Raw genomic sequence first — 19,387 nt, 5'->3', positions numbered from 1 at the left:
ATTGGCATGCAATCAATTGGGTTAAGAACTGTTCCCCGCACTATTAAACACTGGAAGGATAGTGGGGACCCATCGTATTCGAGGAAGAAATGTGGCGGAAAAATAATCCTGAATGATCTTGATTGGCAATCACTTAAAAGTTTGGTGAAATTGAATCGAAGAAAAACAACAGTAGAACTCAGGGCTATTTTTAATAGTGAAAGTAAGAGCATTTCCACATGCACAATGCGAAGGTAACTCAAGGGATTGGGACTGAACAGCTGTGTAGCCGTAAGAAAAACACTAATCAGTGAGGCAAACCAGAAAAAATGCTTCAATTTGCTAGGGAGCAAAAAGCTTTGACTCTGGAGCAATGGAAGAAGATCATGTGGTCTGATGAGTCCAGATTTACCCTGTTCCAGAGTGATGGGTACATCAGGGTAAGAAGAGAGGCAGATGAAGTGATGCATCCATCATGCCTAGTGCCTACTGTACAAGCCTGTGGGGGCAGTGCTATGATCTGGGGTTGCTGCAGTTGGTCAGGTCTAGGTTTCAGCAACAGTATGTGCTCCAAGAATGAGGTCGGCTGACTACCTGAACATACTGAATGACCAGATTATTCCATCAATGGATTTTTTCTTCCCTGGTGGCACGGGCATATTCCAAGATGACAATGGCAGGATTCATCGTGTTCAAATTGTGAAAGAGTGGTTCAGGGAGCATGAGACATCATTTTCACACATGGATTGGCCACCACAGAGTCCAGACCTTAACCTTGAGAATCTTTGGGATGTGCTGGAGAAGGCTTTGCGCAGCAGTCAGACTCTACCATCATCAATGCAAGATCTTGGTGAAAAAATAATGCAACACTGGATGGAAATAAATCTTGTGACATTGCAGAAGCTTATTGAAACAATGCCACAGCGATTGTGTGCCGTAATCAAAGCTAAAGGCGATCCAATGAAATATTAGAGTGTGTGACCTTTTTTTTTGGGTGGTGACTTTTTTTTTGGACCGACAGTGTATCAGGCCCTGTATTCTAGAAATCTGTCCCAGAAAAAGTCACAGAATAGGGGTTTTGAAACTTTTTGAAGTCATTTGTGCAAAACTTTTCACTCCAGATTTATCACTGGGTTTTTTCGCCCACTTTCGGCAACCAATGTGCGTAGAAGTTTGCTACAAATTCATGCAGAGATTGGTTGTTGTGGGTGGGTGTGATTCCTGCATATGAGGATAAATCCCTCTGAGAGTAGGTCTCAGGAAAAGAGAAAGGGGGGGAGAGGGGAAATTAATGAGTGCAAGTGATGTATAATAAATAGGTATTATAGCGTGAAGGCGTCCTATATTATTCCACTACTAGGTAATTGGTTTGGTGATCAGAAAACATTTCTTCCACCAAAAGAGAATATAGAATAAAATGTATAGTAATGTTATAATATTTGTTCTGTTAAAATATTTAAAGAAATATTTAAAGTGCAATATATTCTATATATTAGTTGTCAACTCACTTCACTTGGGAGGGGGCCTGAAGGATAAACTCAAGACACCGATAGGTCTCACCTCCCCCGCTGAGATCGCTTCTAGAGTGTTAGAAATTGATGTCAGCGTCAGGTGGCGGTATCTTCATCAATGATCTTTAATAGTTCAACGCGTTTCAGGGCTTACAGACAAATCCCCCTTCTTCAGGAGCTGCATAACAATAATACAGCAATGTACAGGACAAACATAATCACAACATACAGCTTTACCTCTTTAAATAGTGGTTGATTCCCGCCAAATTTACAGTGTAGGTTCGGAAATGAGGTGATGCTTTCCAGCTTGGATCTCAGCTTAAATTAATAAATACTTTATAAATATTCTAAAACATTCTAAAAAGACATTAAGTGGCGAAAATTGGCTTGTACCTCACAGGTTTTTTTTTTGCCTTCCTCTGGATCAACTTGCAGGATAACAGGCCGAACTGGATGGACAGATGTCTTTTTCGGCCTTATATACTATGTTACGATGTTGCTATGTTACATTGGTGGCAGTGAAGGGCGTTCCATAGGTAAGAGCTGAAACTTTTGATGTCCCAAAGAAAGTGGCCGAATCGAAGAGGAAGGCCAGAAGGCTGAGACCCGGTGTCAAACGCATTTGCGTTCGACACAGGATCCCAAGAGACCGGAAGGTATGGGCTAACGATAGTTAATGTAAAGTACGTGTGTTCCACGTTGGAACTCAGTGGGCTGGATCTAGCGATTCGCTGTGGAACGCACATGCATTCCACAGTATTTAATTAATTGGCTTATCTCACAGGTGTCCAAAGAAGAACAGCGTGCCTGTTACACAGGAGGAAAGTGTGTTGATTATGCAGGTGGAACGCCGATGCGTTCCAAGGGCCTGTCCTGGGAATATATTGGGGAAAAATAAGGGAGAAGGAAAAATAAAAATAAAAAAGAAGAAAGAAAAAAGTAAAAAGGGTTTGTGAAATCGGAATTATTTACCGTCTATTAGATAGCTAGGAGGAAAAAAAAAAGAGAGAGAGGAAAAATAAATACATTGTGAAGCATTGTCTATTAGATGACTGGAATATATTATTCTGGATGTTTAAAAAAAGGGGGGGGGAGCTTAAGATAGGCATAGATGTATATTTAAGCTATACGGCATATGGGACATGGATGAAATTGTAATTAAACTTTCAGAATAATGTTAAAACTTACCGAAAAATATTAATATTGACATGCCTCTGATCATAAAAACACTGTCATACACAAATACATAAAAATAACACATTTCATTGTTAAAACAATTAATATAGAATGGGGATGGTAAAATCATTTTGATGGATTGGATACAGCCATTAGATCGAGTAACTCAGCCAGATTATAAAAAGGGGAGAGTAATACGCACATTGTGCCCTAGGGGTTTGTTGGAGTTCTATAGCTAGTCCAGGTGCTTCCCTTGTCATTATATGGATGTCAGCTTAAGGGGATCTCTTTCTACCCATTCAATGATTGGTGTATTCAAGAGTTTCATTAAGTCCAAATGGTGTTAAAGTATTTAACCAAAAGATCCAAAATGTGTCTGATGGTTCTTATGAATTGTAGCCAGTAATCTTACCGAAACAAAAGGGGTCATAGTCTTTTGCCCTTGTGGTGGTGTCCCTAGGCTTCTTATTAGGTGGTTGAAGGCTGTTCCTCTGGCTTAGATGGAGACCCTTTTGACTGAATACGCCACTAATTTCTTAGGATTGCCCTTTTCCCTAAATCTAGTGCTCAAAATCTTAACTTGTTCCTTCATGTCATGGTCATTGGAACAGTTCCTTCTGACCCTCTTCAACTGGCTGTAGGGAATATTCTTTTTTTATTTTTGATAGTGGCAGCTTTTGTAATCTAAGTAATTGTTTGCATCGACATCTTTAAAGTGCGTTTTAGTGCATATTCGGTTGTGCTTAATACTAAGGTGCAAAATTCTTTGGGGCTCTGTTCGTGGGAGAAGCTAAGGTTCCACATAGTATTGTTAAGATTATCAACAAGTTGACATAAGTCTTCTGGTTTACCTTTCCCGATTAAAATCAGATCATCTATATATCTCTGATAAAAAATAATGTTAGGGTGACATGATAGGCCCGTTTGTTTTTCAAAAGCCCCCATGAATAAATTAGCATACAAAAGTCCCCATTGCTGTGCTCTTCTTCTGTAGATAAACTATATTGTTAAAAATGAAATAGTTGTGATATAGTATAAAACCGATGGAGTCTAAGATGAATTCTTTCTGTGCAGGGAGCATGTCAGGATCATTTCTAAGGAACCCCTCTACCGCTTTCATTCCTAGATCGTGTGGGATGTTGCTATTAAGCGATGTCACATCTAGTGTAGCCCATAGTAATCCATCCTCCCACTGGAAATGTTCCAAAGTCTTGATAAGGGGGGAGGTGTCTCTTAGGTACGAAGGTAAGTGAGGAACATGTTTTTAGAGCATGTTGTCCACATATGCAGATAAGTTTGAGGTAATAGAGTTGATCCCCGATTTGATTGGTCTACCGGGTGGATTTTGTATCGATTTGTGTATTTTTTGTAAAAAATAAAATCTGGGGATTGAGGGGTGGATGATTTTTAGAAAATCCCTCTCTCTTTTATTAATTAACTCTTTGTCATAATTGGATTTAATTATGGCAAACAGGATTTTTTTTTAAATAGATTTTGATCAGGTCTTCAGGAAGGGAGGCATAATAGTTGGTATCAGATAAAATTCTATTGGATTCATTTACATAATAGCTATAGTCCATGGTTACCACTCCCCCACCCTTATCAGCTTTTTTAATTACTATTTACTTATTATTCGTTAGGTTCTTTAGTGCCCTATGCTGGCTAATGGCAAGATTGCTCACGTCAGTGTTGTCAGTTAGATTTTTGTTAATACTTTCATGAAAATTACTGATCACCATGTTATAAAAACTTTCCAGGTGGGGTCCCCTGCTCTCCAGTGGATAGAAACTGGACTTGTTCTTCAAGTTAGATTGTATGGGTGCAATGTCTTCAGGTACTCCAGATTGATTTGAGTGATGAAAACTGGAACTGTGGTAGTTATCTTGTTTGGGGGTACCCTTGGGATGATTTTTAGTGTTGAATCTTTTAGAATGAAGTGGTGTTTTAAGGTGAGTTTTCTGATAACCTGGTTGAGGTCTATGAAAAGTTCAAACAGATCTGGTCCTATGGTGGGACAAAATGGAAGGCCTTTGCTAAGGAGTTCTATTTCATTGGTTTTAAGTACATATTTAGATAGGTTGAAGATACCTTTTTCCTTTTGATATGTCAGGGAGTCCATAATTGTTCCTGTGTCTGTATCATCTATAATTGTTATTGTTTTGATCTTGGTTTGAGTTTTTTGTTTGATGGAGCCTTGGTGTCTACTTCATCTGCATCCTCTAGGTCTAAATTTAGCCTTTTTTTATTATCTTTGTCTTTGTAAGAGGAGTGTAGAATTGAGTGATTTTTAGCAATCGGCAATTTGTGAGGTTCAGATGGTTTTGTTCCGTTATTACTGGGCTCAGGAACTGTATACTGGATAGGATTAGTATCCTGGGAGGGTATTGTCCCGCACACCCAGAGTAGGGGAGAGATGCTCTAAATAAGGACTCCCAATGATATTTATGGGTAGGGCCAAAAAAGGTTTGGGACTAGATGAAGAAACAGAGTAAGTGGATATGTTGAGACTAGGATCTGGGGATGTGAGGAAATTGGGTGTTTTATCGGAATATTCTGTGTTTCCTGATGGACCAGAAGTTGGTGAATCCTTTTCCTTCCTTTTATTAGTTATTGTGAGTAGATTAGTTTTGGATCTGGGAGTGATATATAATGAATTGTTACAGTTGCCAGAGGATGTGGCCGCTGTGTGTGAAGTTTGAAGTGACTCAGTGAATTCTTTTGGTATAGTAAGATCTTTTTCAGGTGATGTGATTTTGTGGGAATTGGTTTTTGGTGGGGAGTTTGGGCATGATTTGTTTTTATTGAGATGGTGTTACAGTGTTTCTTATGTTGTCCGTGTGGATATCTTTTGTTTGGTGTAACATTTGTTGTGGTTTTTATTTTCCTATTGTAAAAGGTTCTTAGATCCGGCCAGTTTCTTTGGGACATTAAAAGTTTCAGCTCTTACCTATGGAACGCCCTTCACTGCCACCAATGTCTTTTTAGAATATTTATGAAGTATTTATTAATTTAAGCTGAGATCCCCTACCGGAAGTCGTATGCGTTCCAAGCTGGAACATATCACCTCATTTTCGAACCTACACTTTAAACTTGGCGGGAATCGACCACTATTTAAAGGAGTCAAGCTGTATGTTGTGATTATGTTTGTCTTGTACATTGCAGTATTATTGTTATACTGCTCCTGAAGAAGGGGGATTTGTCTGTAACCCCCGAAATGTGCTGAGCTAACTATTAAAGGTCATTGATGAGGATGCCACCTCCTGAAGCTGACATAAATTTTTAACACTCTACAAGCGATCTCGGCGGGGGAGGTAAGACCTGTCACACTATAATACCTACTTATTATACATCACTTTCACTAACTCAGTGGTACTTGGTGCTCGTTATTTTTCCCTCTCCCCCTTTTTCTCTTTTTCTGAGACCTACTCTCAGAGGTCTATCTCCATGCTACTTGTGACTACCCATGGACAACTGTTCCATGTAACTGAGCTGCCTATACTGACTTTTTCTTCTTCTATACTTGTCACACCAATACGGGAAAACACCTAAAGGTTTATTTCATCTTAAAGGCTATTTCTAACACATCCCCCCAGTGGCGCCTATCCACGTATTTCCACAACCTTGGAAGAAGGATTTTTCCCAAAACTTTGAAATATAACCCTCTACCTTTTTCTCCTCTCTACTGATTCCTGCATTTGGCCAGCCTCACCATCTCACCATTAGCATTTACTAATAGTGATAATAGGGATAATTTTTGCCTTATGCCAATATCTTTGCCTTGGGGTCAGGCCCTTAGGCAAAAAGGTATCACTATTTATTAAGGTTAAAGTTAACACTTAATTCTGCTTTTCTAAAACTAATCTTTGTTTTTTGTCATAAAGCCTCACACACCTAGAATAAATTAAAATTATCAGATAACTGAATCAACATTAATATGTATTATATATACACATACATGGCAGTGATATAATAGCTCATTGATTGTAGTCGATATCCCAGTCGTTATCATTAGGCTTGTATTGTCATCCTAGTGTCTCTGTATTATATTTATTGTCTAATGTAATTCTACAGAATTCTGCTGCTCATCCGCTATGCACAATAATTAGTGTCATGCTAAGGCTACTATCACATTAGCGTTTTTGCGGATCCGTCATGGATCTGCAAAAATGCTTCCGTTACCATAATACAACCGCATGCATCCGTCATGAACGGATCCGGTTGTATTATGTCTTCTATAGCCATGATGGATCCTTCATGAACACCATTGAAAGTCAATGGGGGACGAATCCATTTTCTATTGTGTCAGAGAAAACGGATCTGTCCCCATTGACTTACATTGTGTGCCAAGACCGTTTTGCTCCGCACCACATGGCAGACAGAAAAACGCTGCAGGCAGCGTTTTGGTGTCCGCCTCCAGAGCGGAATGGTGACTGAACGGAGGCAAACTGATGCATTCTGAGCAGATCCTTTTCCATTCAGAATGCATTAGGGGAAAACTGATCCGGTTTGGACCGCTTGGGAGAGCCCTGAACGGATCTCAGAAACGGAAAGCCAAAATGCTAGTGTGAAAGTAGCCTTATATACAGTACTCAACCAAGTGTTTTGCTGTTATTGTATTTCTTACATTGAATAGAGCTACTCATCTGTCTTATATCACTTAGATTATATGATCAGTCAAGTGCCTCTGTAGTATTGTATTTGGTATTGCAGCATTCGTGGGGCAAAATGTTGCAGTTATGTGTTAATACCGACATTTCGAGTTAACCTTCATGAATGATGCCACCTTTTGTTTTAACATTTATGGCTTTGGTGGTGGGATTTTTTGGACAGCTTGATGTTTACATGCTTCTGAGTTTTCTGCTAAGGCCTCATGCACATGTCTGTATGTTTTTTTTCTCTGGTCCGCAAACCATGGATCCACAAAATACGGATGCTGGCCATGTGCATCCCACACTTTCCTCTGTCCTTATTATAGAAATGGCTATTCTTTACCGCAAAACGACATGAATAGGAAATGTTCTATCATTTGCAGAACGGCTGCACCGACACGGACAGTACACGGACCCCTTTAGAAATGAAGGAATTCATGTACAATCTGCAAAAAATGTGGATTGGACGCAGAATGCAGACACTTTGCTATGGCTGTGCAAGCTGTTCAGAAGTCTCTCACTGATATATGTGTAAAATACTGACCTATACTGACCACAGATGCCTTGTTTCCATGAGTAGGTTTGCAAGAGATTAGACTTTGAAGTCTGTAACTGTGAAACAGCAGCTGCACATAAGTCCTGTTGCACCAGTAGCACTATATGTGCATTTAGCCATAGCAAGATTTTTGTCTTGCTTCAGCAATACATTATGTACTTTGCCTACATGACAAATGTCTTTAAGCCCTTCCTGACGCAGCAATTTTCAGTTATTTTTTATTTATTTTTTGCCCCCGGCCTTTCAGGAGCCATAACTTTTTTATTTTTATTTTCACATAGTCATTTGAGGGCTTGTTTTTTTGTGGGGCAAGTTCTACTTTCTTTTTTATTAAACTTTATTTAACTGTTCGACCAAAATACACCATTAAATACAGAGAAAGTGAATATCTGACCGTTAACAACCAACACTGCTCAATTGAGCAGACAATTGTCGGAAAGTAGGCATCCCTTTCAAGCAATTGCCTGCTAATCAGCAAAGGAGACTGCTGCATCTACATGCATTGATTTCCTCCAGAGTATGGGGAAGAGGGATCTGTAATGCCATTTCTCGTCCCCATACAGAATCTTTGTTTGCCATCAGCAGATCGTGATTAGACAGAATGATCTGCTGCCGCAGATGATGATTTAGGTGACCGCATGATTTAGGTTACCCAATGAACAAGCATTTTGTACATACACTTATTAGCAATTTTTGATGGTGTTATTTTAATTTTCCATGTCAGTGTAATTAAACAAACGCACAAAATCCTGCAGTTTTCAAACTGGCCACTAAACCAAAAAACTGTGAATCAGCCATTTTGATTTTGTTTCATTACACCATTCATCAAATGGGATAAATACTTTTATATTTTAATAGTTCAGGTGTTTTGGGATGCTGGCGATACTAATGATTTTTATTTTTTAGTTTTTTTTTAAAATGGGAAAAATAAGTGATTTCAATTTTTATATGTTTTAATTTTTTATATTTTTAAAAAGTGTTTAGCTCCTCCCTCCCCAGGGGATTTTAACATGCAATCATCTGACTGCTTCTTCCATACACTGCAGTAATTTGCCATTGCAGTCTGTGCAAAATCAGAGCGTTCTGTGGCAGGGCTTGATAGGAACTTCACTATGACAGGCCTCTGAGCCTTCAGAGGGCCAGATGCTGCAATAGTAACTGAATGGCTCCCACGATCTTGCCACAGGGGGAGCCGTTTGGGCACCAGGAGCGCAGCACTCCCAGTAATTTCAGATGCTGTGGTCACAATTGTAGCATTCCATACTACACATTCCTATGGAAGAAGAAAGTTTTATTTGTCTAGGTAAACAGGGCCAAAATGTTCCTTTGTGAAGGTCCCTGTGACATGGTTGCTAATGAAGCAAGTGATACATCTGTCTCTTCAAACCGCAGGGGGTAGATAAGGTCTAGACCTTCTGTACAGTACAAAAGAACACATAATATTTGAAAACCCAGAGTCATAATTCATGTTTTGAATAATCCGCTAAGATATTCAAAATCAGCTTCTCTCTGCTTCTCCAGCCACAAGTCCAGTAAGATTTGGCCTTGGGGAACCGGAGATTAAAATATTGTCTCCATACTTCTTTATTTTATCTATATGCTGGTAAAACAAGATCGGAAACCAAATTGTCACAATTAGATAGTTACCAAAAGTTAAGACAAAATCTAAAATTGCCATATAGTTGGTGACTTTATGCATGTGATTACTCAGCCACTAGTCAAATGTCACGTAAACAGACCACAGAGTTAGACCCTGGAGATATACTTAGAGGGGTTCAAGTGAGCAGAGCTTTGCTCCGCCCAGGCCATTGATACCAGCGCCACTGCCTTCTCAAACAGCTGATCGGCAGGGGTCCTGGTGTCGGACCCCTGCTGATCAGATGCTGAAGATCTATCCAGAGGATAGATCATCAGTTTAAAAAAACTGCAGAACCCCTTTAAGCTCTGATCAACTTTCAGCATTTTTCCCAATGTGGGTCCCACACCAATCTAATTGGCATGTGATTTATTTATGTACGGTTTGCATATCTGTATTTCCTTTGTTGTCACCTTTTTGTAACATTTTAAGCACTATACCTTTTTTTTAATATTAAATCTTAAATTTAATAAGCAGTTCTTTGCTGCTTTACCCATTCCCTCTAGGTATCTCTTTACTGTGATACCAATGAAGGCAAGTGTGGTTGAGGTTTGCCTGTTGTATGCTAGAATGCAGTGCTTGTGCATTTGTAACCTGGGCTTCCCGTTGACGGGTGGTGGCAGCATTGTTTGTTGACGTGTGGAGATGTTTGGGGGTCACTTAACTCCTTGGTAGCCTAATGTGCAAGGTGATTGTGGAAGTGAGGGTAGAATTCAAGTACCTACTTACAGTCACATCCAGGGTCACCAGTGTAAAAACAGAGTGGCCTTCGTGGTTGGCCATATTGTGTATTTGTGATACCCTCAAATTGACATTTGTGGTTTTCAAGACGTTGCATTTACTTTCCATGTTTCAATTAATTTTGATATATTTTTTTTTCGGTTCAGTGCTTTTATTTTACTCTGATGGTTACTTTGGCTACAATCTACACATATTATTATAACTTTCATAGGTACCCAAAAATTTTCTTCCAAATTCATACTAAATACTTGTTGTATGTACTATTTAAACTCCCTTCTTTGAAGGTCAAACACTTATCTTTATCCTTTATTAATTTCATAATTTACGGTAATTATATTTTGCTAATCATCGCCAGCTGTCGAAATTATTCCCTTTTCATTTCCATTTTTTATATTTACAATCTTATTTATTTCCAATAATATGGTGGATTTTATAATATGAGTGATTTCCATTCTGTATGCAGGACTCATTACAAATCAAGGGTTCTCTTATTCTGGGTCTTTTGATGCCCTGTTTTTATATCTGAACATTAATTAAAAATTATAGTTAGTTAAATATATCACATGATTTTTATCTTAACATTTTTTTATTTTCCATGTCATAGAATTCACCATGATACACTAGTCTCGATTTTTCTAATTATGACAATGACTGTTGATTGTCATAGAACGTGGCCATCTGGAGCTGTCATGTCAAGAAAGGAGCCGCCTTGTCATTTGTGTACAGCCATTTTGCTAATGCACAGAACAGACGCTTGTCAAACTTGTCATGCCGAGAGATGACTGTATATTCTATGATTTTCATGGAGCATCTGTAATATATTTTCTAATATGTCATACTTAGATGTCCTGTAATGTATGTAAAATACATATTTTTTCTTTTGTGTTACAACACAGTAGCACACTGATAGCTTGTTTAAAGAAAATGGTGTCAGTAGATCCATGCTGCCATAAGCACTCTTTACAAAGAACTATGGAGCACCTTTGCTAAATGTGAAATGCCATTCTCCATTGGAGTTAGTTGCACCAAATTTATTAGGTGGCACACTCCTCTTAATCAACTTGTTACATCTTTTGCTGCCCATGTGCCAGAAACTTAAGTCTACACCAGTTATGGTCTGGTGTAAATTCCAGTTACTAGCCCCTAACCTTCACTTATAATCAATTCAAAACTACTTTACATGCTAATAATTAAATGGCAGTCAATTGAAAGAGAAATGCCATAGATTATTACAATTTCCAGGAGGGAGTACAGCCCCCACCCAGAGACCAGGAAGTGCAGGGGAGTCCTATAGAAAGATTTACCTGTGTGTTATTATGCTGCCTTATCTTGGCCTCCAACAGTAGAGCTGCCTATAAATCCTCTGGTCATTAGTTATAGTGATATGACCCTGCTCATCTTGTCCCACTCTATACAGAAGAGCTGGCAGATGAGCTACATAATGCTGTGTCAGCGTGTTTTACATTAAGTGAACATTGTGAAATACTTCATTTGTGTATAGCAAAAAATGTTAAAAAAAAAAGAAAATAATCATATAATAGAAACCTGGTTTAAAGAATGTCATGTTCAGATGATACATTTTCTTGAAACTAGTTTTAACTTCATAGTGACACTTTGAGCTACTATAATGCTCACACTTTCTTACTTATATTACATCTTGAGGAAAGGGAATTGCGATAGCTGTTCGCTTGTTTGAACAACAGATATCCCTCAGGACTCCCCCACAAACATGCATACTCAATGGTCAGTGTATTCATGTTTATTTCAATAGTGAGAGGGAAATAAGCCACAGCTGGATAGAGCTGCTTTTCCATAGTGTTTCTTCCTTTGCCCTCCATCGGGCCAGTAAGCATCAGTATACCTTATTATACCTATAGTGCCGGAACAGCCTGCTGAAATTGCTGCCGGAGATGTGAAACTAGCCTTAGAATGAAGGTGCATCCCCTTCAGTGTTTTTCCCACCACAGCATTCACTTGCTTGCAACTATGCTATAGGATCCTGTACATCATATGGCTTGAGGAATACCATGCAGAACAAATTATACCCAAGAGACTTCACTCCCTTCATTTTCAGGATTAGCAGTGGTCCCAGAGGTTAGACTCTCAAGATGGAAAAGCCCCTTTAAATATAGTATTTTAAAACCTGCAGAAGAACTTGCAACCATTACAGTATTCACCTTTTTTTTGTGAAAAAAGTGTTTTTTGTGAACTCACATATAGATTTGGAAAAAGTAATATAGACAAACCGCTCACTCTCCTTACAATTCTGGATTGGGTGCTCTAGTCTCAAATTGATTCACTCAAATCAACAAAGGCGTAATAAAAAGTATTTATTATGTAGTATGAGACTGGCACTCCCTCGCATGGAAATAGAGCAATAGTAATAGTGTTGTTACACAATATTTAATTGGCAAAATATATAAAAATACAACATTACAATACAATATTAAAATAACAATCGCTGCAGCGGAAACAATATCAATCCCTAAAAATACCTAAAATCTAACACTTCAATAAAAACTCAAAAAAAGTCCAAAAAGAAGGGGATCATACGTCCTGAATGTGCAAAAATATCGCAAGCCAAAAGTGTCAGTCTATTCCTTATGATTGTATTGGCATTCCTTTCTTATATGCAATGTAACATGCAAAATCCATGCAAGGCACCTTTTCAAATATTCAGAATTGTCCGATATAAATATTCAATAAAATATCCAATCGGACACCAAGTTTTTACTCACAGGTGAATGTCGATTATCCTGCAGTCCCAATATTCGATCCTTTTGATTTTTACTTACGGTATTTATTCACGTGATTCTCAGTGATTGGCGTCCCACCTGGTTCGTTCGTCACTGGTCTCTCTCGATCGTTATCCACAAATCTCAGATCCGGTTATACGATCAGGGTGTAATATCGCGAGAGGTGAACTTATACTTGTACTGACCAGTTTGAATGGCTGAAATTCCGGGTCTTTATCTTTGGAGCGCTCCAATTTCTTTGTATATCTCCGGATATTAATAGACGAACTTCCAGTGGGGGTCTCTTGTTGGGGATGTCTTTGAAAAGCACCAAACGCTTTTTGGGGATCTCCTTTCCCCTTCCACTGAGGAAGGGGAAAGGAGATCCCCGAAACGCGTTTGGTGCTTTTCAAAGACATCCCCAACAAGAGACCCCCACTGGAAGTTCGTCTATTAATATCCAGAGATATACAAAGAAAGGAATGCCAATACTATTTTAAGGAATAGACTGACACTTTTGGCTTGCGATATTTTTGCACATTCAGGACGTATGATCTCCTTCTTTTTGGACTTTTTTAGAGTTTTTATTGAAGTTTTAGATTTTAGGTATTTTTAGGGATTGATATTGTTTCCGCTGCAGCGATTGTTATTTTAATATTGTATTGTAATGTTGTATTTTAATATATTTTGCCAATTAAATATTGTGTAACAACACTATTACTATTGCTCTATTTCCATGCGAGGGAGTGCCAGTCTCATACTACATAATATATCACATATAGATTTATTTGGCTTAAAAATGAACATGCCTAATCTCTGTTCCCCCACTATTGGTCTTGTCTCCACCATGCCTTGATTGTGATGCTCCATAAATGCGTGTCATCCATATTGATGACCGATTACATGAGCACAGTGGCCACATTCATGTGAAATTTGGAAAACCTCTTTAAGGGTTCATTCAGACGGACGTATGCTGTCCGCAAAAATGCGGATCCGTTTTTTTGCGGACAGTTCAGCATGTCCGCCAAAAAACGGATTGCATTCTGTTTTTTTGCTGATCCAAAGACTTCATTAGGGCCATGTCCTGATTTTCACAGACAAGTATAGGACATGTTTCATTTTTTTGCTGAGCCGTGCAATGGAAGAAAAGGGTCCCATAAAAGTGAATGGGACAGCATCTAATCCGCAAAAAAACGGATCCACATTTTTGCGGCCAGCATACGGCCGTCTGAATGAGCCCTAAGGTTGAGTGATAACCTGTTCATTATTATTAAGGCATGTATGTAAGGCTAGACATCATCAGTAGTTTTATGATGTACAGATGTGTTATATTTCATTTATTTTCCGTCAACCTAATTAACATGATTTAAGCAATGTATGTTGATAAGGTTTCTTTATCTAATATGTTTTGCCTTTTCCCCTCCTATGTGAAGTCCTTACCTGTTTGGAGCAGGATGTTTTTCCATTAAAGCTCCTTGGTAAGTTCTGATTCCCTCCCCAGCATGCTTATAATTCATGTTCTGTTATCTGGCTTTAGTCATTTTCTTGTATTTTACTTGGTGAAACATTGGTTTGATGGAGGCACCTTATTGTTATAGAGATTAAGGTGGCCATTAGACATAGGCCAAACGTGCTGATGATGGTGGGATTGGCTACCACACAACAAAAAAATACTTTTTGTGTGCTACTGAGCAAAAAACATTTGTCCTATACTAAATCGAGTGTGCGAATTAGAAATCCGAAGTGAGAATTGTTGTAACACAAAATTCTGCTATGCATAAGTATGCCTAAATGAATTAAAGGGACTCTGTCACCACTTTCTAACCCCCCCTTTTAAAAGTATTGTTATCTCCATGGCGCCCCTGTGATTACAAAGGTGTTGTTAGAAGATAAATTCGCCGTCTCCTTTTGATAAAAAGAGCTTTTATCTAACCTGTCAATCTTCTTGATAAGGTGCCCAGGGCGTTTCTGTTGGTCTCAAGCTGCCGCCCGCCGCCGCCGCTGTTGGTGCCCAGCTCCTCCCCTGATGCTTTCAGCGCCGCCTGAATATAATGAAATACGCCTCCGGCTCTCGCTCAGTGCCCCCTCCTTTTAAAAGATCCCGCGCGTGCGCACAGGCCTGTGCCTGATGCGCCCGTGCGGACATTTACAATCAGCCTCATTGAGCGAAGTGCGCATGCGCGCACTTCGCTCAACCTCCTCATCAGACGAGCACTGCAGCCGGCCGGCTGCAGTGCTCGTCTGATGAGGAGGTTGAGCGAAGTGCGCGCATGCGCACTTCGCTCAATGAGGCTGATTGTAAATGTCCGCACGGGCGCATCAGGCACAGGCCTGTGCGCACGCGCGGGATCTTTTAAAAGGAGGGGGCACTGAGCGAGAGCCGGAGGCGTATTTCATTATATTCAGGCGGCGCTGAAAGCATCAGGGGAGGAGCTGGGCACCAACAGCGGCGGCGGCGGGCGGCAGCTTGAGACCAACAGAAACGCCCTGGGCACCTTATCAAGAAGATTGACAGGTTAGATAAAAGCTCTTTTTATCAAAAGGAGACGGCGAATTTATCTTCTAACAACACCTTTGTAATCACAGGGGCGCCATGGAGATAACAATACTTTTAAAAGGGGGGGTTAGAAAGTGGTGACAGAGTCCCTTTAAGCAGTTGGAAAGCATTGAATAATTTTGAACAGAACGAGTTTTACTCCAACAATTACCTGATCTACATCAAAGTTTGCGTTGTAAACAGTGTATGAAAATGTAATGGAATAGCAAAATTTCTAAAAGTCTTGTTTTTCAGTTTAAAAGTCTTACTTGAGCAAGGCCCAGTACTGTTAAAAGTGCTGTAGGTCATATTTTCCCGTTGCAAAAACCAGCAGTAGTCCCCCATCATGTTGGGATTCCAGCGGATTTGATACCTGTTTTCCATTGTAGAAATATCTTTATGGAACCGCTCTCCATGTTCGTCACTTATGTGTCCCAAATTAAGTGGGAAAAAGTCAAGATGGGAATGTAATAAATGCACTTTCAATGACATTCGGCAGCCAAGTTGTTCATATGCTTTAAGCATGTTGTCTTCTAATTCAGCATAGTTTTTGCAGCTTGTCTCTTCCCAAGAATGTTCTGCACTACTAGCACAAATGCATCCCTAGCTGCAAGACACACTCGCTTTGTCAGATTCTTGCGCTGATCATAAGTAGTATATTTGCCACATATAGTGGATATAAAAAGTCTACACACCCCTGTTAAAATGTTTCTGTGATGTAATAAAATGAGACAAAGATAAATCATTTTATAACTTTTTCCACCTTTAATGTGACCTATTAACTGTACCACTCAATTGAAAAACAAACTGAAATCTTTTAGATGGAGGGAAGAAAATTTTCTTAGTCGCATCCCACAGCAAAAGCCATGGTCCACAGAGAGATTCCAAAACATCAGATGGATCTAATTGTTAAAAGGTATCAGTCAGGAGAAGGGTACAAAATAATTTCCAAGGCATTAGATATACCATGGAACACAGTGAAGACAGTCATCATCAAGTAGAGAAAATATGGCACAACAGTGACATTACCAAGAACTGGACATCCCTCCAAAATTGATGAAAAGATGAGAAGAAAACTGATCTGGGAGGCTACCAAGAGGCCTACAGCAACATTAAAGGAGCTGCAGTAATATCTGGCAAGTACTGGCTGTGTGGTACATGTGACAACAATCTCCCTTATTCTTCATATGTCTGGGCTATGGGGTAAAGTGGCAAAGCCTTTTCTTACGAAGAAAAACATCCGAGCCAGGCTACATTTTGCAAAAACACATCTGAAGTTTCCCAAAAGCATGTGGGAAAAGGTGTTATGGTCTGATGAAACCAAGGTTGAACTTTTTGGCCATAATTCCAAAAGATATGTTTGGCGCAAAAACAACACTGCACATCACCAAAAGAACACCATACCCACAGTGCAGCATGGTGGTGGCAGCATCATGCTTTGGGGCTGTTTTTCTTCAGCTGGAACTGGGGCCTTAGTTAAGCTAGAGGGAATTATGAACAGTTTCAAATACCAGTCAATATTGGCACAAAACCTTCAGGCTTCTGCTAGAAAGCTGAACATGAAGAGGAACTTCATCTTTCAGCATGACAACGACCCATAGCATACATCCAAATCAACAAAGGAATGGCTTCACCAGAAGAAGATTAAAGTTTTGGAATGGTCCAGCCAGAGCCCAGACCTGAATCCGATTGAAAATCTGTGGGGTGATCTGAAGAGGGCTGTGCACAGGAGATGCCCTCGCAATCTGACAGATTTGGAGTGTTTTTGAAAAGAAGAGTGGGCAAATGTTGCCAAGTCAAAATGTGCCAGGCTGATAGACTTATACCCAAAAACACTGAGTGCTGTAATAAAATCAAAAGGTGCTTCAACAAAGTATTAGTTTAAGGGTGTGCACACTTATGCAACCATATTATTTTATTTTTATATTATTTCTTCCCTCTACCTAAAAGATTTCAGCTTGTTTTTCAATTGAGTGGAAAAAGTTCTGAAATGATTTATCTTTGTCTCATTTTTTTTTACATCACAGAAACCTGACATTTTAACAGGGGTGTGTAGACTTTTTACATCCACTGTTTGTAGCAGAAATTGTCTGGACTGTTATAACATTCGATCTTAAGTTTCAAAACTGATAGCACTATAACAGATCACTTTATCAAAATCTGTCCAGCTTGCCCTATATACTTATTGCTGACATCAGCCTGAGTGCGTCCGAACAGGTCTGCACATGTCCATTGGAATATCTCCAATATAATGTATTAATATTATAACTGAATAGGCTTTGCATGTATAACTTAAAATCTAGACGTGTCAGGCAAATTCCGAGTTCATATTTGGAATTAGCATGATCCTTTTAGTATAAATCACATGTTTTTCTCTCAGTAGCAAAATCATTGTTGTGCGGTGCTATATAATTTATATGAAATCAGCTAACCTTTATTTGGCATATGTCGGTGGATAGAAGGATCAGAATGTTGAAATTCATCATGCCCAAGCATTTGTTCTTACAGAAGATAAGCTGCCACAAGAGGTGTCTAGTAGCAGTTTATTCACCTTTCCCCACTGAAAACACATGCATGCATTGACAAGTCAAGTGTGTATGGAGTTTCTTTAGGAATTGCTGTTTTTCGACATAAAGCTATTAAAAGTGCATAGCCAGTTTTATAGGTGATATAAACCAGTGTTCCTCAGCTCCAGTCCTCAGGGCCCACCTACCAGTCATGTTTTCTGGATTTCCTTAGTATTGATCAGGTGATATCATTAGTATCAATGCATCAGGATTTTCCACAGGTATTCATTCTGCAGGATATTCTCAAATCATGGACGACACATAGGCCCTGAGGACTGGAGTTGAAGAACACTGATATAAACCCCTGTTTGTAGATTTTTTTTGTTTAGTATTTCTTACTTTACGTTAAAGTTGATATTAAAGGATAACTGTCACATTTAGACCCTAATTTCAATTTTCATATATGTAGTTACTAATAACATGATATTCCAGAATCAGTTACTATTAGACTGACTTACCCCATATTTAATAAGATTCAGCCCTTAGCAACCAGTCTGCATAAAACTGCAATTTCACTATTCAGTTAAGATGGCCGCCACTGCCCTCACCCTGAGGCTAATCCCGCCTGCCCTCACTAGCTATTAACAATAGCCCCCCAAAAGTGTCAGTAACCAGAGCCCTCCCCCTAAAGGGTTAATCTCCTGTAGCACAAAGGGGTCCTCTTACCACATGTTGCTTTTATTTATACACTGAGCAGATGGCAGATCTCCCTTCCCCTGTCTGCGCTGCTTCAACTCTGCATCCTCCAGCTCTGCTGAGTGAGGGAGCGTCTGCCAAGCGCAGGGACAGGGAGAAGTGCACACAGCCCAGGCACTGTTATCAGCTGCTGGGGAGGACCTGGCTTTAATCATTTACTTACAGTCCCTGGGTGTCAGTAATGTGACCTTGCACGCAGCGTCCTCCGTCCTTCAACAGATAGACGGACCATGCCTAGCAACCCTATTTTAAGCACAGGTAAAAATAGGCAGTACAGGGAACAAAAATGTGGAATTAAGGGGTAATTGAATACACAGTGAAAAGTTTAAATAGGGCCACCAAGGTGATATTAATCACCACAATCCAATACTCCAAAAAAAAAATGACAGTTATCCTTTAAGGTTATCTTGAAAGTACTGCCACTGCCTAAAAATTTAGCTGCCTGTTAGAAAGCAGTGAAGGTTCTTTCAGATAGTACAACAGTATTTTTATACACTGCTCAAAAAAATAAAGGGAACACTTAAACAACACAATGTAACTCCAAGTCAATCACACTTCTGTGAAATCAAACTGTCCACTTAGGAAGCAACACTGAGTGACAATCA

General features: G+C 39.4%; 1 protein-coding gene across 4 annotated transcripts in view; it reads left to right on the top strand.

The window, feature by feature from the left end:
- BCAS3 (BCAS3 microtubule associated cell migration factor) overlaps positions 1-19,387 on the top strand; it is a 1,315,291-nt gene that overhangs the window by 594,284 nt on the left and 701,620 nt on the right. For 3 of the 4 annotated variants that reach the window (XM_040424689.1, XM_040424687.1, XM_040424686.1), the window contains exon 17: positions 14,417-14,461. The exons of the other annotated variant lie outside the window; for it this stretch is intronic. In XM_040424689.1, coding sequence (XP_040280623.1) covers positions 14,417-14,461 — 45 coding nt within the window. The remainder of the gene's footprint in view (positions 1-14,416; positions 14,462-19,387) is intronic. 4 annotated transcript variants of the gene reach the window in all.

Source organism: Bufo bufo, chromosome 3 (genome assembly GCF_905171765.1).
Source record: "Bufo bufo chromosome 3, aBufBuf1.1, whole genome shotgun sequence".
NCBI classification, from domain to species: Eukaryota; Metazoa; Chordata; class Amphibia; order Anura; family Bufonidae; genus Bufo; species Bufo bufo.
The sequence above is the reverse complement of the archived record's forward strand: the minus strand, read 5'-3'. Positions and strand labels throughout refer to the sequence as shown.